General features: G+C 34.9%; 4 protein-coding genes across 5 annotated transcripts; 1 reads left to right on the top strand and 3 right to left on the bottom strand.

Moving 5' to 3' along the window:
- Positions 1-200: 200 nt before the first annotated feature.
- On the bottom strand, positions 201-602 carry LOC133864824 (uncharacterized). Its single transcript, XM_062301246.1, has one exon. The coding sequence runs from the start codon at positions 530-532 to the stop codon at positions 293-295; it is 240 nt and encodes a 79-aa protein (XP_062157230.1). The 5' UTR covers positions 533-602; the 3' UTR covers positions 201-292.
- A 4133-nt stretch (positions 603-4735) lies between these two features.
- On the top strand, positions 4736-9116 carry LOC133864831 (peptide deformylase 1A, chloroplastic/mitochondrial). The gene is made up of 4 exons (XM_062301259.1): positions 4736-5227; positions 5694-5783; positions 5890-5957; positions 8545-9116. Exons 1-4 carry the CDS (start codon positions 4808-4810, stop codon positions 8783-8785), a joined length of 819 nt encoding a protein of 272 aa, XP_062157243.1. The 5' UTR covers positions 4736-4807; the 3' UTR covers positions 8786-9116.
- A 198-nt stretch (positions 9117-9314) lies between these two features.
- On the bottom strand, positions 9315-12921 carry LOC133863896 (probable polygalacturonase At1g80170). Of its 2 annotated transcripts, XM_062300033.1 has the most exons (9): positions 12612-12916; positions 12330-12461; positions 12077-12247; positions 11554-11574; positions 11201-11408; positions 10572-10653; positions 10381-10489; positions 10163-10279; positions 9315-9836 (listed from the first exon to the last, which is right to left on the bottom strand). In XM_062300033.1, the coding sequence occupies exons 1-9, from the start codon at positions 12816-12818 to the stop codon at positions 9555-9557; spliced, it is 1329 nt and encodes a 442-aa protein (XP_062156017.1). In that variant the 5' UTR covers positions 12819-12916; the 3' UTR covers positions 9315-9554. The 2 variants fall into 2 exon arrangements, with proteins under 2 accessions (XP_062156017.1, XP_062156018.1); XM_062300034.1 differs by lacking the exon at positions 11554-11574 and having other exon boundaries at positions 12612-12921.
- A 10100-nt stretch (positions 12922-23021) lies between these two features.
- Positions 23022-23772, bottom strand: LOC133865036 (uncharacterized protein At1g15400-like). Its single transcript, XM_062301506.1, has one exon. It carries the CDS (start codon positions 23705-23707, stop codon positions 23333-23335), a length of 375 nt encoding a protein of 124 aa, XP_062157490.1. The 5' UTR covers positions 23708-23772; the 3' UTR covers positions 23022-23332.
- Positions 23773-25490: the final 1718 nt, after the last annotated feature.

Genomic DNA, 25490 nt, shown 5'->3' with positions numbered 1-25490 from the left:
GTTGTGGGGCTGTTGTGAGAAATGAGTGTAGGGATCATTTCTCATCAAAATATGGATTCGTTATCTGATGACAGTTAAAAGAGAGTACGTGGGAAAAAAACCCATAAATTTCATCTTTGAATGGCCAAAAAATTTATTTATTTTTCATATCGATCCACATCCATCTATAACATGCATGTCCATTAAAGATTGGAACGAAGTGACAACAAATTAACGAAACAACTTTATTAATAATACTACGCACGTACAATCACGTACATGAAGATGAAGAAAGAGTAGGTTAGCGCGCGCGTTAGAGCCCCCTTGCAAGCATTTGCTCGTAATTCTCAATGGATTCGAGCCTTTGGATCAAAAGCTGTTGCCGGAACTTCTTGATGAATGCCTCGGCACTTTCGTTGATGTCTTGGCCGGATGCCTTGCTCTCTGCCTTCTTTGGCAGTACTACTGCCTCTTTTGATCTCTCCTCAGTATCACACTTGGCATCTCCCTCTCTTCCATGTTCAACAGTTGGAACGGACCTGTTCTTGATCATTCTGTCGTCTTCTCTCCTCTCCTCTAACTCCTCTCAACCAACAAACGTACTCAGCAATGCTTCCTCAGATCCTTTGCTTCTATATAATATTTATACAAGTAAAATATATTATTATCATTATTTTGGTCAAAACACAATAATAATGGAACCGTTAATGTAACATTTTTTTTTCACAAATACTAATTTGATTAATGGCTGATTTTTTTTACAAAAAAAAAACCAACTAGATAGGAGAATAATATTAGAGAAGAGGACCATATTAAATACCGGTGCACGCCGAAGTGAACGAAATAGATAGGATTGTCTCCATTTTAAATGAAATAGATATTATCTATGTTATGGTCAGAATTTAAAATTTATACATTTAATGATATAAATAATGTCAATATTAACTTTCTTTTTAAAAAAAAGAAATAATCCTTATCCAAAAAGTGAACATCTTTGCTGACTTTGAAAATAAAGTGACTAGTAATAAACTCTCACGCATGTGATTGTGGACCTTCCAAATCAATCGTACGTACGCCTTAAGGCATGGCCCAACGTCGGTTAATTAGCACCAAAATCTGCCAATCGAAGGGCCATTTGTGCGGTGTCAAGGAATAATTAATGCAACGTTAGGTTCATAAAATATTTTTGTGTTTTAGGTAACCAATCATACATGTAGGGACATTTAATTAACATATTTTATTCACTATTAATTAAAAAATTTTAAAAAAAAAAATACTAATAATAAATCAAGCGTGTCAACTCAACCCAAAATATATATATATATTCCACATGCATGCACACGTGTAAATGGATAGCTTGAATTATTAGAAAGACGAAGGTTCGTGGGAGATGAATAATGAATTAAAGAATAGTATGGCGGCAGGAATACCTACCTTGTAATTTTGCGTATAGGTGCATTGTATGAACATGTTCTCTTCAAGAGACGGAATACAAAATGATTTATTACACATGCATGTATGGCATATTTTGATGAGTATGGCAAGTGGGTCACGCTAGCTAAATCATAAATGTGATCCATCAGAATTAAAGGATCGCATATGGGTCAAGCTAAAGAAATATACAACGGCATTTATTTATTTTGGCTTGTCTAGAGATTGCAATGGAACGTAGGTTGAGACTTCCTTTTTCAATTTGACTTCCACGACATCTCCCTCTTATCTTATTAAATCTTCTTACAATACGTGTAAAAGAAAACAGCTCATGTGATTTTGCTTGTGTTTAGCATACCATCGATCTTATAGTTGTCTGAACACGGGAAGGATCTAATGATTCTAATTCCATTGCATGATCACTTAAAGGGAAGAAAGAAAGAGACCTCCAATAAATAAATAAATAAATAAATAAATCATTCTATGACTATTAGTGCTTAATTAGGTTTCGTTTGTTTCGGTGTAAAATCTTTTTTGTATTTTTTTGATGTTTGGTGCGACCGAAAATGATAGTTAAAAAAAAAAAAAAAAGGATTTGACCACATAAAAAACTTCTTAATTCAAAAAATGGTTTCCGTATTTTAATATCATAAATCTCTTTTCAAGTTTGAGCTTCTTCTTCTCGTACGCATTTTCTCTCATAATTTATTCTCCATCGCCCCCAAAGGTCACTAGAATCTGGCACACTCCGATGGGAGGTCTCCAGAGTTCGCCGGCCACCATCAAACTTTTTCAGAATTTGTCGATCACTACAAAAAAAAAAAAAAAAAAAAAAAAAAAAAAAAAAACAAACAAACAAACAAACAAACAAACCGTATATTCTTGACGGTTTATTATAGACGGTTTAAAACCGTCCGGAATAAAAAGTCGCGAAATGGATTTCTAAACGGTTTAATTCCAGACGGTTTGCCCATATTATTATTTTTTTTTTCGATGTATTTCTCTCTTTTTTTAATATATATTAATATCATTAATTAAATTTTGTTTTTTTAAAAAAAAAAATTATTTATTTCTTTTCCAGAAATGTTAAGATAATTATGTTTTTCTCTTTCTGAGGCCTGAGCAAATGCCCCATGCCGCCGTAGTTGCAACAGATCGGGTTTGGCCGAGTCGACGATGGAGAGGACGGTGTTGAGGCTTCGCGGCTCAGTTCCGGAGGCTTCGTTCGATTTCAATGGCAACGAGATCCGAAGGCTTCGCGGCTCAGTTCAATTTCAAGCTCGGCGGAGGGGGACGACGGGGAGTCATCGTCGGAGATGTCTGTCCAGCAGTGCGCAGTCTCGGATTGGAGGTGTGGAAGCGGTGGTGGTAGTGGACATGCTCATCTTCATCTCTCTTGGCGGATCAGACCTCCTCATCTTCGTCTCTCTTGGCCGGTGGTTGTAGTGGACACGCTCTCGCTCAAGCTATAGACCTCGAAGAGCTCAGAGACGTCGTTGTCAGTGACGGCATTGATGGGTGAGTGAAATTACTTGTCGTCTTCAATCTAGCTACCTCCAGCCAGGCCATATTCCTTTCTATTTATTTTGGTTTGGCTGGGAAAGTTTTTGGCTGTCAAAAGAAACAGATGGTTGTGATTTTGGCTGGGAAAAAAATCAGATGGATGTGGTGAAATTTAGAGGCATCACATGGATTGATGACATTGCATGGGAAAAAATATTTTCAAACGGTTTCAAAAGACACAGTCTGGAACTTAAATTTTATGGACGGTTTGGTAAAAACCGTCCAAAAAATTCTCTAGGAATAACATTTACGGACGGTTTTGGAAAAAACTGTCTATAAATTTATAGTCGGTTTTTATAAAACCGTCTAGAAATGAAAATTTCCAAACAGTTTAGTAAAAACCGTCTGGAATTTTATGGACGGTTTAATCAAACTGTCCATAATAAATTTTTTACAGACAGTTTCAGAAAAAACCGTTTGCAAATTTTGTTTTCTAGACAGTTTTAAAAACCATCTAGAAAAAAACCATCCATAAATGCTATTTTCTTTTGTAGTGGATTGCTTTTTGCAGTCACCGACCGTTGTCCGCCGTCACTATTTTCCATATGAGTCAAATGCAAAAAATTGTTTTCAGCTGAACTCATTTTCCTAAAAATGATTTTGTTGAAAACATTTTTCAACGAAAAACACTTTTATGTCGAAATAAATTGAGCCTTAATTTAGCTCCATGTTTATATTTGAAAATAAAATTATTCAAGCTTGATTCTAAAAGACACTTGTTCAAGATCATTCATTACTCGGAATCAGACATGAGCACTACACAGAATTTGATAGTAATGTAAGGTTTATTCTTAAGTTCAAACATATATTAACTAGGGCCCTAGGCCTATTTTGTTTCGGCATAAAATGTTTTATGTTGGAAAATGTTTCGGCGTAAAATCATACATGAGCTCGAGCACGATTCTATATAGAAAAGAGTGTGTGATAATAGAAGGCCTTTGGAGTTGGAATTGACATTCAGTGTAATTGTCTGCTCATATTGTTTATAATTTAGATAAGCAATTGTGGAAGGACTCTTGTGAAGCCCATCTGCTCAAACAAGTATTCGGACACCCCTAGATATGGTAGCACCACATGGTGCTCATTAGCACCGGCGGTGTTCCCACCATGCACCCTCGAAGTTCCTCAGGGATCCACAACCATGGGCTCCAGGGGTGATGGGACCACCACCAATGTTTTGTTGTGGTGTCCCGCCACCGATAGAATTTTCAAAATCATTTGAAAACAAATCTTTGGTATTTTAAGAATTTTGTTCAATTCCATTTAGAGCATATATGTTGTCATCAAACAATAGAATATGAATAGTCATTATATTACAACCTCTTTTATTTCCGGTAATACCCATTTCTATTCCTAAAGGAATGATCATTTTGTGTACGAAATTTGTCCTTATTCCAATGGAAGTATGCGAAATATATAGTTTCAAGGGAAAATAATGAAAAATAGCGATATCATGCACCATTTATACCGCCACCCTCCGTCCTTTACCACCGCCTTCTGCCCTTGGCCCTCTTCTCCCAGTCCCGCCCCCGCCCCAGCCGGTGTTATCCTCTATACTGAGCTACTTAAGCCCCCCTTATTCGCTGCAAAGAGCTCCTCCAAGACCCCGTTTGCGTGACTTCTGCTGCAAAAACTTCAGTCCATCTAGAGGCCCTTTACTTGGCCAGAACAAAACTCAAGCCCAAGCCCAAGCCCAAGCCCAACCCACACACAGACACTCGCAGTACGTACGCACTCATCCAGTGGCAGAATCGTAACTTTGCTGCCTTTGGGCCTTTTCGCACCTGATGATCCCAGCTTTATCTCAGAAAGAAATCAAAATAAGGAAACGGCTATGGAGACCCTCCACCGATACTCACTCCGTCTCCGCCCGATATCCCTCGCAGATAAATGCCTTAAACCCGCCACGACCACCCCTATATTTCGGAAAACCCGAATACACGATGCGGTACCTGGATTTCCCAACCCGAAACCGCCCTTTAATCGCACTTTCACCGCCTGGAAACCGTACAGTTCGGAGTCGACTTCCGTTGCCAGAGCAGGGTGGCTTCTGGGTCTCGGAGAAAAGAAGAAGGTGAGCTTGCCCGATATCGTGAAGGCCGGTGACCCGGTTCTTCACGAACCGGCCCGCGAAGTTGAAGTTGGAGAAATTGGGTCGGACCGGATCCAGAACATAATTGATGACATGGTTAAGGTTATGAGGAAGGCTCCTGGGGTTGGCCTCGCTGCTCCTCAGATTGGAATCCCTCTAAGGGTCAGTTTTGAATTTTATTTTTGATTTTCTTTTATGGGCAGTTTCAAATCTTTTTTTTCCCCTAGTAAATTTCTTATTTTTTTCTTGGTTACTGAGGAAGTGAGTGAAAAAAAAAAAAAAAAAAACGTGAAGTGTGGGAAAATATGGATTTCATAATTGTTGTGTTTGTTTTGGATTCGGGTTCAGTTGGGTGGACATTTTGGTTTTCTCAGTCGTCGTTTTAAATTGCCAATTATACTACCAGTAACTATATGGGAGTATGGTGATCCGTGCTGTGTCTTTGGCTGAAGTTGAAGCTAAATATTGAGCATATTGCTTTGAGTAATGAGAGAGTCTATGTATTGGTAATTGCTAACTTCAAGTCACAATGGTGGATAAGATTAGACTTCTTCTTTTCGAATACTTGATTTTCATATTCTATGGAAGGACCTGGTCATTTCACTACCTTGTCATTTTATTTCTGCAGATAATAGTTTTAGAAGATACAAAAGAATATATTAGTTATGCATCCAAGGAAGAGACTAAAGCACAAGATAGACGACCTTTTGATCTTCTGGTATGTCAAATTCTACCGGCAAGGTTAAAATTCAAATGATACTGATATTTGTAGCATCCAAGAACTTTCACTTGACAATTACAATTTATTAGTTCTTTCGAGGCAGGTCATTTTAAACCCAAAGCTTAAGAAGAAGAGCAACCGGACTGCAGTATTTTTTGAAGGGTGCCTGAGGTAAAATACAGAAGTTAGGAGTAATTTGTATGGTGTTTTTGTTTTTTCAAGTCCACAGCGTAGTTCTCTGTTTTTCCTGTGACCCTTTGTTGTACTCATTGTGTGATGTGTGAGATGAGACTAAATTACAAGCTTCAGTACACTGATTGCCTTTTCCTGTAACATCGTGATGAATTGAATAGTTGACATTTGTACATGTTGTAGTCTAATTTTTTAACTTGTCCAACAGGGCCTCTTAGAAGGATCCAAATCAGAACATATCCAAAAAAAAACAAACATGTAACTATCCAGAAAATTAGTTAGGTTTTTTTTTTCTAAGCTAAAGAAAATAAAAAAAATATAGTCCTCAACACAGGTGATGGCAGCATCATTTCATGAGATCCTATGACCAATCTTGTTTCATCATCTGCAGCTATGACTAAGGCTGTCAAAACGGGTTGACCCGACCCGTTTGACTTGCCAACACGTTAAGGGTCAACCCTGACACGATCTGTTTAGATAAAAGGGTCAAATTCTTAAACCCTAACACAACCCTGCTAAATAATGGGTTAACACGACCCGACCCGTTTATTAATAAAGTCTATAAAAATAAAAATAAAAACACAAATTTAAACTAAAAAGAAAATCATATTATTTGAATAATCATATTATTTCACAGTTGAAATATAAAATATTGAGTTGTTTTACTTGTTTTGATTCAACTTCTAAGTTCGAAAACTTGAAAGAAAAAAAAACTCCGCTAATTTTGTTTAGTCTTTGCCTTTTTTGTTCAAGTTCTAACTCAATAAAAGAAAAAGACTAGTTTTGTTTTTTATGATATTTTTTTTTAGTTTAGTTTTTACTCTTTAGACAATGAGAGAAAGAGAGAGGTAACATGATTGTTTATATTTAATTTTTAATGTTGGAAAAAAAAAATGTTTTAAGTATACGGGTCGACCCACGAGTCAAGCAGGTTGACCCTATAACGACCCTTTTATTAAACGGGTCTAACGGGTTAACCCTTTTATGACCCAAACCCTTTTAAGCTTAACCCTAACCCTTTAACTTCGTGTCGGGTTCGCGGGTCATGTCAAAAATTGACAGCCCTAGCTATGACTCTGTTTTCTCAAAGGTTCAATTTTCTAAAGACTAATTTACCTTCCACGTGATTTGGGAAATTGAATGGATGGGCTCTGAGTTACGCGCATTCTTAGTTGGCTCTGTAGGATGGTTTGCAAAATTGAGGAATATTGAGCTCTGATTTCTCTTGGATGATATGTAATATATAGTTTTCAAGCAGTTGTTTGCGCTAATATTAATGGGAGGCCTTATCCCTCGAACGGTTACTTGATGCTTTTGAAGCTTCTTTTTCATTTCTTGTTCCTTTATTTGTATGACTATATTTGATTGGTAAACCAAGAGAAATTTCAAAATTTGGGTTTAAGTAGGTAGATGAAGTCATTATCAGATTTAACTCAACCTTAATGTCTCATGCTTGAGTCAAGCTTACCCACCGAAAATTTGTATGAAAGAAATCTGCATCACATTTATAAGATTGAAGAGAAGCTCAGGGGCAAGACAACACCTTTCATGTAAAACAAGCTAAATGTTTCTTCTATTACTGAGCTTAATATGCTTGCGTTTGAGCAAAAATAGTGAGTGTTGTTAAATGAATGAATCATGCCCACAAAACAGAGAACATAATTCTCCTCATTGCTCCGTTTGCTGAAAATGACTATTTAAACTCTTCTCTGATGGAAGTTACTTACGGGGTAGTCAGATATTACAAAGAAATGATGTTGGTCCTTCCTGTACTACTACTCCCTCTGCTGAATGGGTATATATTATTTTCTATAATTTCTATAGTAAGACTGTTTTCCTGCATCTATCTTGATATGAGCTTTTGTCCCCATTGGTTGCTTTCTACGTGCTCTGAATTCATTTCCTTGCCAAGTCCAATGCCCCTTGGTTATGGTACTTCTTTTTAAGGCTATGTCAAAATTTAGTAATGAAAGGTGTACTTAATGTGGTAGTCCTTCCTACTTGATGTGTGTATTGGGAGAGAGAAATTATGAAAGCTTTGAAGACAGTGAAAAGACGGTGGTAAAATTTAAGGCATTCTTCTTCAATACCCTATACCAATGGATGGTTGCCTATCATATTTGTAGTTTTTATAGATTTTTTTTACTTTTTTCCTTTTATGATTAGGTGTTTCTCTTTAATATTTCTTGCGTACTTGGGTGCACCCTTTTGCGTTTTAAGGAAGTTCTATTATTTATCAAAAAAAAAAAATTGTGGTAGTCCTTAATATGAGAATTATCGTCTTAGTGTCAATTAGTTTCTAACATGATAGGAGCCAACATGAAATTAATGAGTTCTTCATACTGAAGAATTTTTTTTTTTTGGGATGAAACTCAAATTTTTGTTACAACATTGTAATTCTATTGTGTTGTAATCTGACATTTCGTATTGACGAATTACAAGAAATGCTACACATTTAAAATGTATGTCTGATACTGTTGGAACTTCCATTTATACCTCAACCATGATATTGATGAGATTTCAGCTCCTATGATTGGTAATCTTCTTGTATTGTGACGTTTTGCAGTGTTGATGGATTCAGAGCAGTGGTGGAGCGGTACCTCGATGTTGAGGTCACAGGTTTGGATCGTTATGGCCAACCTATTAAGGTAGATGCTTCAGGGTGGCAGGCCCGAATTTTACAGCATGAGTGTAATCATTTGGATGGAACTCTTTATGTTGATAAGATGCTTCCCAAAACATTCAGAACTGTAGAAAACTTGGACTTGCCCCTTGCTGAGGGATGCCCCAAGCTTGGCGTTTGCTAGTCTTGGCGCTGGACACACTCAATAGATGTTGATATGCAGGTTTTCAGACTTGAGAGAATGAGTTCCAGACTTCCAGTACTGCTTATGGATGCAATTGACTGTGTGGAAATCAAGGTTCTTTGCTTAAGATTGGAAATGGATGTCTTCTGTTTAATTTGGGGTATCATCTTCTGGGCGATTAGCTAATATTTCAAGATTAGTTCAGCTCATTCCATGCAATTTCTTCAATAATGTAGCTTTTGATACTACTACAATTAAGTACTGAACGATGGGGATCATTCTTTTCCCTTTTCTTTTTGTCATACCTAATGAAGCTCTTGGCTTGATTTCATTTGGCATTTTTAATTTTTTACAAAGGATAATATATATATATATATATATATATATATATATATATATATATATATATATATATATATATATATATATATATATATATAAGCACACTTTGTATCATACACATTGCAGGAAGCTCCTCCCAATGAACAGCATAGCAGAATAGCCCACTAGAAAGAGGAAAAACACAGCATTGATGAATTTCGCTAATTATGCTTTGTTACTTGAGTCTAGTCCTTCAGTGCATACAAATGATTTACAGAAAATTAGTACATATAATTGGAACTTGCAAGGAATCATCGAAGAATTATGTACAAATTAGGTATATCCTTGACCTTGAAGATTGAACCCTACAAAGTCATGCAGTATTTCTGCACTAGAGTTGATGTCTTGGCTATGCTTCTATACAAATTCAAAACTGAATGATCTCTCTTCAGATGGAATGAATGGCAGAATCCAGCAAGACTTTCTGGTTAATATAGCTTTCGCTACAAGAAAAGCAAGCAGGTGGGTTAACCAAACCCGAACTCAAGCCATAAGCTTCCCAACAAAAAGATGTTGTAATTCCCCCGCAGCTTGATACAAGCTGAATGTCTTCTAAGTATAACCCTGCACATGGGAAGTTATCACTGCAACTAAATTTTATTGCTTCCTCTGTAGCTGAAGTCCCTTTGATGTGCGTGAAGGATATATTCTCCACTTTTAAAGCCAAAGACTGCATTTCCACAAGATAATACACATTAGCCTATGATGTTATATTCTACTTTAATCCACTCTATCTACAATTCCCTCAATCTAGGCTGTTCATTTTGAATGAATGGCCTGGATTGAGCCACTTAAGCACTAAAAATAATAAAAAACGCTTTAAGAGGGTGATCAGCCACTCCAAGCCAGCCATGGGCACGGTCGACTACTCCCAAGGGTTTGGCCAACCATCCCCACACCCTTTAAGGGGTGGTCGGAACACTACTGTATAATGACCCAAAAAGAGCACTAATCACATCTACACTATCATTCCATAAGGACTTAGTCCAGTCTCACCTGATTTGCGCATGGCTGCCTTGAATCACAATAATATTGATCTATTATTATTGGATTGGATACGTTTTCCATCAGCACATTCTGGAATGAAATCTCAGTTGCATAACCACTACCTCCCTGATGAAGATATAAGAAAACAAGGATTCAATCAACCCCGGATTCAGTGCTTGTATGTGCTAAGAGAGAGAGAGAGATGCAATGTTGGTGAAGAAAACTACCTGCCATGTTTTGATCCTCACCCCATTCTCAGTGTTGGAGAGGAAAGCTCCATCAACCATTACATCATGCACCTGTGACCATGAGTTTGATTTTCCCAGGCTTCCAATACTGAAGGATGTAGATCAGAATTAGTTAAAAGTGTTCATGATATCAGTGGTTCTAACTTAATGGGAATGAGCATTTCGTCTACCTTATGCCATGACCAGGGCCACAGATAATGTTTCTGATCCGGATCCGTGAAGAGTTGCTGACAATAGAGATGCAGTCATCCCCTATAATCAGTTTAAGATCTCTCCATAAGACAATTAGTTGAGCATTGTTTGGATGGAAAAGAAATTTATGAACTTCAGTAAATGACAGATGATGCAGTCTTTTATCTTCTTCTTTTTTGGGTTGAAAAGAAAACGAAGAAATAGCACAGAGATGGTAATTTTCTTATCTGTCTTTACCACAACTAAATGGAAGAACGCATTTATCCTTGAATTTCAGTGATACATTTTGTTTCAAGGTAGTCAAAATCTAGGCATCTGTATATTCAAAGCTAAACCACAAATAAGCATGTTAGCATGGAAATCTCACCCATATATTGCTTAAACAAATTATTGCTTTAAGCTGTGCAAAAGTCATGATGAAAGTAACCTTAACATAAAATTTATGAACCAAAAGGAAAAAGGGATATGCAGATGAGAAGTACTCTCAAATATGTAATGTGAAAAAGGGCTGAGCATCATCTTAGTTCAAAAACTATATTTCTATGATTGGAAACTCGGGCTAAAACTAACCATTTTAACTTTTAACTCCTTTTTGTGTATAACCAACCTGTTCTGATTGTGCTATCCTTGAACTCAACACCTCTTGATCGACTGATGTGAATTCCATCAGTGTTAGGGCTACGAGCAGGCGCTATCACTTTGAGATGGGATGCAACAACTCGACGACAGTTGGTGAATGCCATGTGCATTTGTTGACTATTAACCACCATGAGGTTCTTCACATTCAAATACTTGCACCTATGGAAAGTCAAGGCCTGCGGTGTAATTCTTGTAGTATATTAGCAAAAAACTTCATCAAAGGAATTACTATTCTTTGCTCAGTAATAAGAATGGAAAACAGAAGCAATCAAATCAATGAAACTAACTGAAAGTTTTCTCCAAAAACACAGCAGCACTAACCGTTGGGGCATGTTGACATGGCTGCCACAAGACAATATGAAGCTACCGTTAGAATATAATTAAATGATTAAATCTATCACTTCCTATCAGTTTAAGTTTTTAGGATAAGAGATGGTTTCACATATCAAAACATAGATCTCGAGTTTGAACCCTGACTCATCAGCTTATTCCCAATTTCAGTTAAATATTCCACAATGCGATGGACCTCACTAGTTAAGGGGGGAGTTTAAACCCACACGTGAGAGAGAAGTCAAAATATAATTAAATAACTAAATTTATCCGTTCATATCAGCTTAAGCTTTTAAGATAAGTGATGACTTAAAATAGTATCAAAGCCGATATTACACCACACGATGGGCCTCACTTGTCAAGAAAGAGTTTGAGCCCACACGTGAGAAAGATTGTTAAAATATAATTAAAAATGATTAAATTTATCCACTCCTATCATCTTAAACTTTCCCAGTTAGATGCAGACAACAGAAAGTTTAAAAGAAAATAGGTTGAAGGAGCAAGACATGAATACATTTGTGGAGTTGATCTTGCAAGAGCGTGCCCACCATTCGTGTCCCAACCCGTTGATTGTGCCTCCCCCTTGTACAGTGAGGTGGTTCACCCCATGGAAGTAGAGCCATTTGCGTGGATTCATACCATGCCAGACATCGGGATCTTTGGGTGCAATGATTGTGCCAGAGATCTATTAACAATAACACCCAATTATTTTCGTCTAATTTGGTTATAAACAGGAAGTTGAACAATTTTTGACAATCGGAAAGCACCTGCAATGTGATCTTTGATCGGCAAGGCCCAGCAATATCAATAGGATGAATCAGAAAAGTGCTTCCAGCAGGAATTACAATTCTTGTTCTTGGAGAGAAAGAACAAGCTAGTTCCCAAGCGTGTTTCAATGCCTGAAAGAAAGCATCAAAATACTGTTCACTCCACCCCACATACATTATAAATAAAGTGAAAAGATAAAAGAAACGTAATCATTAGCAGTGATGATAACATGCTTATAAGAAGCTGAAAAAGTAACACAAAGTTGTTGGAGGATTTTCTACCTCAGTATCATCATGAAGACCATCTCCTTGTGCTCCAAAGTCGCCAAGAAAAAGGACCCGTTTGGATCCGGGACGGATCCGGACCGACCCAGACTGTGGGAGCTGTAAAAGAGAGTCAAAACCTTGTATATATGGGAGATTTAAGGTCAGAAACATGAGTATGAGACATGTTGAAGATGAACAAGTTCTCAGGTTGTACTTGTTCATGTTCTGTCCAGAATGTGGAAAAAGGAAGAAGATATGGAGAAACTGGGAAGCTCAGAATGTCAGTTCTGAGTGAATTTTTTATTATTTTTTTCCTTGTGTTTTTTTCTTGTATATTGTGTTTCCGCCTAACGATACGCCGTTTATCCCTATTTGGCTCGTCCAAACGTGCTGCCTATATAGATCCTCCATTTGTGCATGTACGCGACACGCCGCATTAGGGTTAACTTTTAAGCAATTAAGCCAATTTTTTTTTTTTTTTTATAACTAAGCCAATTTGTTAAGATTATTATATTTTATTTCAGGAAAACGGATAAATACCCCTTCAAACTATCATCCGATCCGATTGTCAATTTCTTTCTAAATTAAAGATTTCAAGTTATTAAAAATTGTGAATTTGCTCGTCTCAATTACAAAAATACTCTTTAATAAAAAAATTTTAAAAAAAATGGTGACCCAACACCTACTCTTCACCCTTATTTTTTTCAAATTTATAATAAAGGTATTTTAATCTTTTTAAAAAATTGTAAAGAGCATTTATGTCTTTTTGCGGGACAAAAATTGGTCATTGACAATTTTTGCTAGTTTTAGGGGCATTGAAGTAGTCTTTAGTTTGACAGAGACATTAACAATAAATTGATAGTTTTAAAGAATATATGTATTTTTTTCTTATTTTATTAATAATTTTTCTTTTCCAAGCTTTTCTTTTCTTTCCTGTGTTCACATGCCACATCAAAATTTCCTTACTAACAACAATCATCGTGGACTTTACCAAGGGTGTGTTTAGTATAGATTGTTGTGATTAATTATTTTTTAGTATTAGTAAGAAGTGATTAATGTAATATAAAGTAGAAAGAATTTATATGAACAAGTGAAAAAATAAATAAAATAAAAAATTATTTTGTAGTGAATTTTTTTTATTTGAATAATAATAATAATAAATTATTTGAAGTTAACTTTTTTTTTTGGAGAAGTAAAATAAGGGGAGAGATTGTTGTGTTGGTTAGCAAATAGGCTCCAAATTCTATCAAATATTAAGCAAACAAATTAGAGAAATGTTTGTTAGCATTCTCCTAGCATCTCTTAATATTTTCAATTGATATGAAATGCTAATTAAAGATGGGTCGAACATGTCACGTTAACTGAAAATGCTAGAAAATGCTAAGAAAATACTAAATATATAGCCTATCTCAACAAAACTATCAATTACTATTAGGGATTCATACCACCCATATATAACAGGTGAGAAGTTGAATGAGAAGAAACAAAAAAATTAAAATTAAAATTAAGAAAATTAAGAAAATTACAAAATAAAAATAAAAAACACTTTCTTCAATAAGCATATGAGCAGAATCATTAAAACAAAGAAAATAGTAATGGGGTAATAATATTGGTAACATGAAAACCCAATTATTAAATTGCCTTGGCTTTGCAATGGAATATGTAAGAAATTACACTAATTATCATTTTCATGATAAAACTCAACTTTACAGGAATACTAAAAGAGTAAAATAATAGTTAAGGCTTAGTTGCTTAAGGAATGTGAATTATGACGAAAATTCTGAGAAGTGAGAAACTACGGGGACCTAAACCTTGTCACCATCCCTCCAGCAGTCCAGCCTATATGAGTACAAATGGTGCAAGCAACCTTGCGTATCTCATTACAACAAGCCAGATTTGTGCAGTTGGCAACAAGAAAGAAGAAAATGAAAATGGTTTATAACATATCTTTCCTGAAACTCGTGGCTATGAAAGTGGCCCGGCCGGATTTAAACATAGAGTGATCCACACTATTAAAGATGTCGTCATTGTGACCATCAATCAAGCATGGTTGCGTAAATTACCTATAAGTTCATTGAATACAAGGCCGAACAATGAATATAAATCTCTTGACCATAGAAATTAACTCGTATAATAATAGCCCAAAGCCTTCATCGATCTATACATGAAGAACCACGCCATTCTTATACAACCAGTTACCTGTTATTGTAAAGCACAGTCGCAAGTTGAGTTAGAGGAGGACTAGCCATGGGGATTCTTTGTGGAGAGAGGACTAGGCATGGGGATTCGTTACAGAGAGGAGCCAATTTGGGCTTATTGTAACCAAATAGTTTCTGAAATCTATCTTTTGACCGAGTCAAGACGCAATTCAAAGTCAGGAAATCGCGAAATATATGTATATCTATGCTAGATCTAATCTAATATTGCAATCTGAGATAAGGGAAAAATACATGATCTTCTTGTTGAGAATAAGATTGTTTCGTCATATTTGGAGGTGTGGGACAGCTCTCAACCCTGGGAGAGAGAGATTGCACTGCCATAGTCCGCCATTGTTGGGACGCTATAGCTAGCCTACAGAGAGAGAAAAATGTAGGAGGTGGCTCGCGAGGCACCCCTGTCTATGGGGTGGGTTGCCCAACCACCTCTGGGGTGGCCTGCAAAGCACCCCAAGGAGTCACCACCGCTGGGGTGGCAAGTGGTGAGGATGTCTTCGGTAACTTTTTTTCTTCCTTATTTTTTAGATTTTATTTTTAAAATTTGTTTTTTAGAGATTTTAATTTATGAAACACTAAAAATATATTATTTTTAGGTGATGTGGCACTAACGAATGTCAAAAATTTTGACAGAAAACTCACGGAATGACTCCTTTCAAATCCACGAAATAATAAAGGAGTGAAAGTTAATTTTTAAAAAGTGAGGGAGTGATTTCAAATCACGCATTGACTTAAGAATTTATGAATCATTTACCCTTACTATTATCCTCTCCATATGATTTATCATTTTTTTTTTTTTTACAAGTTTTTGGCATACCATGATGAGTCTAGAAAATTGTCAATTTTAAAGAAAATGGTTTTCAAAAAAGTTGCAAAATTACTCTTAAAATTCCATGTTCCATCATGTTGATATGTGTTAACATGTTTTTATTAGGCTATTAAAAGTCATAGTTAAGGGTTAATATGTTTTTGGTAGAAGATTTAAGTCTTCCATGCATTTTGGTACCTTCGAACATTCCCCTGACCTTCGCCAAACGTTCGACACTAATTTATCGAACATTCAATGCCTAGGCTGAATGTTTGAAAATACACAAAATCACTGATTTGGGGTTTTAATGATAGTTTAAAATATTACGTGCTTAGGTTAGACTCTGGAGTTATTACTCATAATATTACGGTGTGTTTTGCAGTAGCGGGAATTCAAGATATTCGTGCTTGTAGTTGTGGAGGAGCGGACAAGGTAAGTAAATACTTACAAAACTAGTCTCACTTTAACATGTTATATGGCAGTGGACTGAGCATGCTTTATTTTTTTTAATAAAATGTCATAAGCCTGCTAATTTTTATAACATTTTTATAATTGTTTGAGACTAGTATTACTTATTCTATGACGGTAATAAATGAATCATATTAAATTGCATTATATGACATGGTATACTGGTATCTACAGTAGGACAACCATCGGCTTACTATACGGGCTTGACCCTATGATCGCAGATGTTACTTTTATGTTATGATGGACCTTGGATCCAGTGGTTTTTTTCTTTTTCTTTTTCTTTTTTTTGTGACCGGCTCACCATGCTTGAAGGGAGGTCAGGATTATAGCTTTGCTAGTAGCATGGGTTACCCGAGGTCGGACTTGGTTGGGCTGCTTGTAAATGATAGTATGCGTACAATATCCGAGACATTGGTGTTGTATTACTGGTCCCTCAAGAAAGCGTTAACCCTGTTAGAAAGGGGTTAATATCCTAGGCAGACCACAACTATGACTGATTTATATATATGTATAACATTTTTTCCCGCATTAAAATATTAATGTTTTTCATGGAAATTATAGCCCAACAACTCTTCAAACTAAACTACTTTTTATTAAGCGTAATAACAAAGACAATATACATCATTTTGTGAAAACCTACATTTATAGTTCCGGAGTTATTAATGTCATTTAATGCTTATTGCATACCCAAATTGGTAATAATTTATTTACTAAGTAGTAGACTTGCACAGTACTTTCCTTTCACTCGTCAAACACCTTGGTGTTTACGGTTTATCAAGTTGCTGGTTTATAGAGCGGGAATTCGCTAAGATGAAGAGGCCAAGTAAATGGCTCACAGTAGCAAGTTTGGTTGATTTGAGTTTTTTCTAGAAATGATATTGGAAACTCTGAGTTTGTAATTGATTATACGTTTGTGGATGATTATAATAAGTAATCTCAGATCATGATTTTTGGCTTTCTGTTTGTTTTTACTATAATAAATTTATAGGTAAATCCACCAGACAATTATCAATTAATTGATCTGGAGGAACTGCCAATAGCTCTCCAAATTAAGTAAACACAATTACTTAATTTTGAGGACGTTACAAATTCTAACATGATCTAAGGCCCTATCAAGCTTCCTAATACTGTTCTAACCGTAAACACAATTTTCAAACACATATCTTATCAAACCATAACAAAACCCCAACCCATTACAATCGATACATAAATCAATGTCTAAGCATAAGGACTTACATTCATACCTTCAACAATAAGCTAATCACTACTAAGTAACAAATATCACATAATAAACATAATCCAAGATCATCTAACCATCAATCCATCAATAACTCATCATGCCCAACAATAAAATCTAAACCCCACACAAATCTATGTTAATAAACTAATACAATAGGTAAATCCAGTAATATTATACTAAAAAATAACATCTAAGGCGAGATTAGAGTAGATGGTTACCACTCTTTGAGAGGAAATCTCAAAATGCACTTTCTCTTTTCTCCTTTCTCATCCTCTCCTATAAGGTTTCCAAAAGCTGAGAAATAATGAAATGAGGTCGAAGAGTCGAGAAGATACTTTAAAAATTGAACCATGCACACTTAAAAGGTTACAAACATCTAAAAATAAGTTGTTACTGTCTATCGATCATTTGGTTACCTCGTCTATCGTTCGTAGCTAGGGTTGCATCGAACATTCGGGTATCCTCACCGATCTTTCAACGAGACACATAATCCACGAAAGTACAAAAATTACCCACTTAATCTCACTCCAAATATTATAGGTTGATATTAGAGTACTCTTAACCCTAATTATTTTTAGATGTGTTACTAGAATCTTAGATCAAATCACATAATTAATCAGTCAGAAAATATTGTGTTCATGTAGTTGAAAAATCTCTCTATATCACAAGCTTTTTGTTCATGTAACAGTGTTTGGCTCACTAAAACAGATGAAATCAAAAAAAATAATATATCTGATTTTTGAAACAAAATTCTTCATTTACTATATAATACATCATTTTTGTTTCTAATTGTGATTTTTTTTTTTTTTTTTAGTTTATAAAATACCGTGTCAAGCAGGTCATGTTTGGTTCAACCCAACACAACCTGTTTATTAAATAGGTAATGTGTGCCGTGTCGTGTCGAGTTAACCTTAACAAGACTTGTTAATCAAACGGGTCATGCTATATCATCCGCTTATTTAAATGGGCCATTTTTAGATTGAAGGGTCTGAATTAAATGTTTTGTGTCCGAGTTAACTTTTAACGGGTTAGAACACTGGCAAATTAGGAACTTGAGACATGAAAACAATTGGCCCAATCTTTTTCCACGGTTTTATGGGCCCATCAAAACTAGGGGATATGAAATAGTGGTCTGTCTGACATGGCTATTTGGCATCAGTTTCAGCACCATTGTTTAAAGAAAGAAAAAGAAAACCGTTAAAAAAGTCGGTCAAATATGGTTGCGGGTAAAAGGAGAGGGGTCTAATTTAACTGCTATTGTCGGTGATACGCGTCTACACGAGAAATTGATTGATCATCAAAAGGGACAGCTGTCATCTGCTTCGTTTCCCATCAGACGTGTGTGAACTTGACTTTTCCCTTTTTTTCTCATGTAAAATGGTTAAATGCATTTCACACGTGGACCAGTAGGATTTTATGGTAATTGGGGAATTAAGTGTCATTTTTTTAAAAAAATGGAATTAAGTATCATTTTGTTTTGTCCACTACAGTGACAGGGCCAAATTTAAAATAAATATTTAAAAAGAGTGCTGATCGGATATGGCTGGCCCCATTATGTTGTCACCGGCCAGTCCACTCACGCTTCAACAACTCACAGTTTTTATTTATTTTAATGTTGCTCTCTCATTTTGCCATTATGACCATAAACCCAGCTTCATCGTTGATTGCCTTCTTTATAGTCTGTTTGTGGTTACAATTTCGTAGATAAAAAGTGTGATTTTAAATTAAATTAGAAAAAATAAATCGTTTGAAAATTGTGTTTTTATGCGATTTGAAAATGCATAAAATCTACTTTTTCAAATTGTGAGTAAGGAGTGCTTTTTTAAAAACGCATAGTTTTAAAGGCTGACCGGATATTTTAAAGGTCAAACTGCGATTTTTCTAAATACTTAACTGAGTTTTTTAATTTTTTTTTTTTTTTTTTTGAAATTGCAAACCCAAATGAACCATTACATTTATTTAAGAATGGTATCAAGGATAGTATAATTTTTATTATAAAATTATTTACAAATGGATAGGGTAGTTCATAATTGAAAAAATAATTAAGCAAACAAATTTGTCTTATCAAATTTCTATTTATTTTTACACAAATGAGATGTATCAGTTATTTTACGCCTCGTGAATATTATTTTCCTTGGTCAACTGAAAATATTTTTAAGTTGACCAATATTTTAATCTGCATCAAACAAACACTCAAAAATAGAGAAAATATTTTCCGCCAGAACAAAGCGGGCTAAATTTCAATGAGGACGTAATTGTACACACACTCAACTCCTACTCTCATTTTCACACTTTCTAACGTGACTTTTAAAATCACCAATGAATTTAAGATATAGCATTTTTGAATTTTGATCTAATGATAATTTTTAAAGACACGTCGTCAAGATATGAAAGTGAAAATGTGTAATATTTCACAATTTCAATCCCTTCTATAGGAGTTTAGATAAGATTGAAGGATCTTGTGATGGTCATGCCCTTATCCACGCATTGTTTTATTGTCTTTTATGGTGATCTCGTTTCTTGGTATTCGTACCAAAATTCAATAGGTCATGTCATTCATTTGATGCATTAGTTTTTACTTTCTGTTTTTTTTTTATTGCTTTGGTGCTTTTTGTTGGGTTGCCCAGCCCTAGTGTTACTAGTTGTAATTTTTATTTTTCATTTACCAATAGTTTTTTTTTTTTTTTTTTTTAAAAAAAAAAAGTGTGTAATATTTCACAATTTCAACCCCTTGTAATTAAAAGTTTTCCTATTTTTAAAACTTAATTGGCTATTGGATCGATTACGTTGTTGACAAGGTGGTGGGGGATAATATGCCTTAGTGTGATGACCTCCATCATTGAAGATGTAACACTTTTCTCAATAATTTAATTCTTATTACTTTTTATGTGAATAGTGGGTGTGGGGGGTCGACCGAAAGGGACCTAACACTTTTCCAAATCAATGATTTTATGGTTAAACATTTTTCCCAACTTTGATAATTCCCATAGGCATAATCAATGAATGATTGGTTATTGACCTAGGCCGCACCCTATAGAGTATATGCCCCGAATTTTTAATACAAAATAAAATAATACAATTGAAATGACGTGATATTAAAAATTAATTATTATTATTTAATTATTGATTCAAAATTTATTTTTTATTATCATACCATCAAATTGTTTAACCATCATAAAAAAAAAAAAAAAATTACTAAATAAAATTACTCAAACAACATATACATAGGCTTACTTTGTTCACTTTGATTTTAATTATATAAACATTTAGAGGCCAAGATCTAGAGAGAAAACAACTTTTGATTAGGTTTCGCACATGGATGAGTCAAAGATTATTTGGAGGATGAGATAAGGACATTGACTTTTTTCAAGTTGATATGGTATATATAATATTAAAATTAGTTTGAAATTATCGAAAGGAAAAATGTCAACAAATAAAAGAAAACTAGAAAGAAAAATTATTCCAATATTTGATGGATAGTTTATTGTAGTAGGTACTTAGAACACGTATTTCTTTTAAGAGTAATGATTCACTACCACCTAAATATACAACTTTTCACCACCTTATCTATGTGGTAAGGTGGTTCCCTACTAACTTTAGAGTTTTTTTATTTTTAAAAAATAAAATAAAGTAGGGGACCACCTTGCCACATAGACAAGGTGGTGAAAAGTTGTATATTTAGGTGGTAAAGAATCATTTCTCTTCTTTTAATACTACCATCCACCTATATATATATAAAAGAAAGAAGAAAAAAAAAAAAACACATATTTTGTAGAAATGTATCATTTTAAATATTAAATATTTCATATTTAATAATACCCATTGTTTGGATGAAGCTATCTCTTCGAGTAATTTTATATATACATTAAGTGTCCATAAAAAAAATGAGGTGGCTTTTAAATTACCATTTGATCAATCACACGCCCGTCGCCCCATCGCCAATAGTAATTTTAAAAGCCACCTTATTTTTTGATAGACACTTAATAAACACTTAATATACATATAAAATTACTCTATTTCTTCACTCAGATGAGCTTTTTGCAAGTTGCATGCACACCAATCCCTCTCATGAGAGAGGCCGAGTTCCTGTGATTTACCACATATTTTATGAAGATGCAATTTTTCATGCAAAAATAGCATGTTTCTTTTTATTTTTCTATTAATATTAAGAATTTAATTCAACATTAATCCCACGGAGTGATGATTCCACCTAATGCTAGAATATTCATTTCCCTTTTCATTACATGGCCCTATTGAGTCCATGATCTACACCAGTAGAATAATTAATCCTAAACTTTCTTAATACGAAGCATCAAAAGATTATATGAACAACTATATATATATATATATATATATATATATATATTTTGAACAGAAATTCTCATACTCTTCATTGATCACAAAAACGAAAACACTTGACCCTCATAAAAGGATTTAGGGAGAAACAGCTTTTTTAAGAACAATACTAGAGATACTAATAGAAGTATCCTCTAGCAAATACAAATCACTCATAATACTAGCAGCCTCTTTAGCAAGACAATGTGCTGCATAATTGGACTCACAAAAAACAAATTTGAAACTATATATATATATATATATATATATATATATATATATATATATATATATATATATATATTCTAAGCAGATTAGATAATTTTTGTTTGTTTTCGTTTTTTTAAGTACATCAAAAAAGAATTACAGCTGAGAGCAATAAAGAAGGGTTGTACAACCCAACTATAAGCCCTAAAACAAACTAAATAAATAAAAATTAAAAGATAATGTATTAAATTAATAAAACACCCTATAAATTCTTAACACGAATATAAAAGAGAAAAAATGACAGCCAATTAAAACGGTTCATACGAGTTGAAATGTGAGAGACCCTATATACGAATTGAACAAAAATTTCTTCCAAATTAGGTTAGAGGAACTTCTTTCAATCCAGTCTATAAAATGACATGTGTCCCTTTACCCATAAAAAGTATATGCGTTTTTTATTGCAATGACAAATTTGAAATAAACTTAATTAAAATGAAAAGCATGTGTTTTTCACATATAAATGAAAATATGTCATTTTTATAGACTAGATTAGAGAAAAACTTTATCTTACGCATAAATAAATTTTGAATTGTTCAACCACTTATCTAGAAAGGTAAATCTCATACAAAATATCTCACGCTAAATGATTATGATTCTCTATAATTATTTGTCTGAATTTAAGAAAATATGGACGAGTGATTAGAGAAAAATCATTAATGAGACTGACCTAGTAAAAATTAGATTATCCAATAAAATATATTCTATAAATAATTTATCACAATCACCCGCTCATAAGAAAAAATTGATATGAAATTCTTATCCTTCTTGACAACCAAAGCCGGCCATGCGACACGGGTACACCACAGTTTGGTGATCCCAAGAACACCGAAATTTCTACCGAAGGAAGCAGTTGGAGGAGATCCTCCTATGTTGTGACTTTTCCCAGTCAGAGAGGGAGAGAGATTCGATTCAGAACGTGAAAAAACCTGTCAATCTCTCATGTACAGTAAGAAAAGATTCCAATCAAGGAAAAAGAAAAGTTCCCTATCAAAATCAAAATCGAGTTGCAGATGTTGAAATTCCAGATCGAAGCCACTTTTGAACAGTATAAATGAAAAAGAGAAAGAGAAAGAGAGAGAGAGAGAGATCCCATCTGAGAACAAAGTTCCTCGAGCTAAACAAAAAAAAAAAATTCCACAATATATATACACATATATATAATTACATCCACCCAGACCACAAAAACATCTCTGAAATCTAAAAGAAACAAAGCAATGAAAGCAAGAAATCTAGAAGCGAAAACATTCATAATTGCCATTGTTTTTCCAAAACTCTCTCTCTCTCTCTCTCTCTCTCTCGCATCTCACTTTATAGAGATGATGAACTTTTACTTGACCCTTCCTGTACCAAAACCATGACCACCGGAATATCCCACCTCCGATCACCTGAGAACACACCAAACACTCTACCGTGATCTAAGCTTACCGGTGTTCGTCCTCGGACCCTTTTTGGCCGGCTTTCCGAAAGCGCTGCAAAACCCACAAGCGGAGACCTTGGGCGAAGGCGGCTCGATCGCCGGGGACACCTTCCCGGTGCGGTAGCCGCGCCCTCCGCCGTTGGATCGGCTGCGATCGATGGTGATCGTTATTCCATCGGTTCTGGGTGCCTTGACCTCTGTAACATCCAGCTTCTCTAACTCTTGCTCTTTTCGTCCTTCTTCTTTGTCTTCCAGCTTTTTGTTCGCTTTGTTGATCTCCTCCGTCAAGAACCTGTCGTCCCATACAAACCCCGACGACCCTTGTCTCCTAAACGAAACTGCAGATCTTTGCAGACCAGCCATTCCTCCCTCTGTCTCTGGATCTTTCTCAAGCAATATCAGACTCTTTTGTAGTTGTTGTAAAGAGAAGACTATTCTTCATATATATATATATGGAAGGAGGGGGAGAGTAAAATCAGGAGGATTTATTTATTTCATTTGACTATTATTATTATTACGTGTACTGAATTGTTTTGTTATGTTATTTTTCAAAAAAATACAATAAAAAATGTTTATTGCGTCACCACGCGCGTGTTGTCCACCGTGGCTGACCAGGCGTTGGTTATCTTTTAGAAGCAAAAGGAAAGCCAGCCGCGCCGCCTTGTTTTTTGTTATTTTATGTCAATCACCAAATGGAGCTTCTATGTAGTTTCCAGGCTCAAGCCGCTCAACAAAGTTGACACCACCAAGGAAAGGAAAGGAGGGGGGGTATTGATAGCTTGAGAATTTCACCTCTTTTTTTTTTTTAGTGATAATTTAAACATGTTTATATAATTCATAATTCTCTCTCAACCCCCCTACCACAAAATAAAAAATAACAATAATATGTGATTAATTGACTACTAAAAATATTTGAATAATTCTAAGAATCATAATTTTTATCTTACAATGTCAACATACAGTCTTAATCGACCCTTAATTATTATTTTTATTTTAACAATAACCGATTCAAAGTTCCAGCTGGTTGAGTCTCTAAAATATTTGGAAGAAAATATAGTGGAATTTTGAAAAGATAAATTTGGATGAGAAATCACTAAAAATCAGAGGAGATGGTAGCTAAAATCTTCTGAACTCTTCACACTTAAAACTGTTCCCCATATCTACTAGCTTCAAAGATGTAGACAGGTCATGTTTGAGGATTAGGTGTGGCAAATATTGTTGATTTAACAAGCCAATAGTTGTCACCCAAAAAAAATAAAAACAGGCCAAAAATCCTTTGTTAGAAGCATAATCGAGCAAGCACATGGCAGGGGACCAACGTAAGGATGTCAAGAAACGACATGATTAGGTAAAATTGGAACGGTAATAACAATATGCAATAAAATGGACATAATTTTTGACACGAGTGTTAGAATCGCGCATAATTCCAATTTAGAAAGCTATTTTCGACGTACACATCATGGTCACTAACTACACTCGATGAGCATCGTTTTGGGCCTCAAATTCCACTTTTTCCGCATCCATATCTGCGTTTGAGAGTTTTTTAGTCATTTTAAGAAACATTTCTATTATTGTTTTGGAAGAATTTGTAGTGCCATATTTTCTTCCATTTTTTTTTCCTGGGATTCCTAGTGCAATTCGTAGACTGATTTTATGTAATAATTAGATTTTATGTAAAAAATACTTCTGGCCCCTACCAAAAAAAAAAATTCGGCTATTGGCCCCTGCCCATAAAAAACCTTTTGGCTCCGTCCCTGGATATGTTATAGAGTTTACCTAGGGCTTGGCACAAAATATGGAGTTGAATCACAATATAGAGTATGACAAGTTGACAACCTTGCTCTAGCTCTAACACAAGCTAGCAAAGTTTGCCTACAACCTTCCAATAATAGAACTACTCAACTTAACCCGTTTGAGGTGGTGTACTGGATCTTGCGCGCCATTCCCTGCATTGGTCATTTAAACATCAAGATTGATGAGATGATAGATTGTTCATTATTTATAAGGAGTTCATGACTAGGTGAAGAAAGCAATAGGAGACAACAATGTTAAACACAAAGCACAATTCGACAACCACAGGTGCAATGTAACTTTTGAAATTAGTGATATGGTTTGGTTGTACTCACACGTGATTGTTTTCATGTAG

This window comes from Alnus glutinosa, chromosome 3, assembly GCF_958979055.1.
Source record: "Alnus glutinosa chromosome 3, dhAlnGlut1.1, whole genome shotgun sequence".
In the NCBI taxonomy this organism is placed as follows: Eukaryota; Viridiplantae; Streptophyta; class Magnoliopsida; order Fagales; family Betulaceae; genus Alnus; species Alnus glutinosa.
This window is presented reverse-complemented; position numbering and strand designations above follow the sequence as displayed.

What these genes read in the sequence shown, in the direction of transcription:
- LOC133864831 (XM_062301259.1), top strand. Translation starts at nt 4,808, where the DNA reads ATGGAGACCCTCCACCGATACTCACTCCGTCTCCGCCCGATATCCCTC. An exon ending in AGATTGGAATCCCTCTAAGG is followed by an intron (nt 5,228 to 5,693) that starts GTCAGTTTTGAA and finishes TTATTTCTGCAG; the next exon opens with ATAATAGTTTTAGAAGATAC. An exon ending in TTTTTTGAAGGGTGCCTGAG is followed by an intron (nt 5,958 to 8,544) that starts GTAAAATACAGA and finishes GACGTTTTGCAG; the next exon opens with TGTTGATGGATTCAGAGCAG.
- LOC133865036 (XM_062301506.1), bottom strand. Translation starts at nt 23,707, where the DNA reads ATGGCTGGTCTGCAAAGATCTGCAGTTTCGTTTAGGAGACAAGGGTCG.
- LOC133864824 (XM_062301246.1), bottom strand. Translation starts at nt 532, where the DNA reads ATGATCAAGAACAGGTCCGTTCCAACTGTTGAACATGGAAGAGAGGGA.
- LOC133863896 (XM_062300033.1), bottom strand. Translation starts at nt 12,818, where the DNA reads ATGAACAAGTACAACCTGAGAACTTGTTCATCTTCAACATGTCTCATA. An exon ending in GGATAGCACAATCAGAACAG is followed by an intron (nt 10,654 to 11,200) that starts GTTGGTTATACA and finishes AACTGATTATAG; the next exon opens with GGGATGACTGCATCTCTATT. An exon ending in GGCCCTGGTCATGGCATAAG is followed by an intron (nt 10,490 to 10,571) that starts GTAGACGAAATG and finishes TACATCCTTCAG; the next exon opens with TATTGGAAGCCTGGGAAAAT.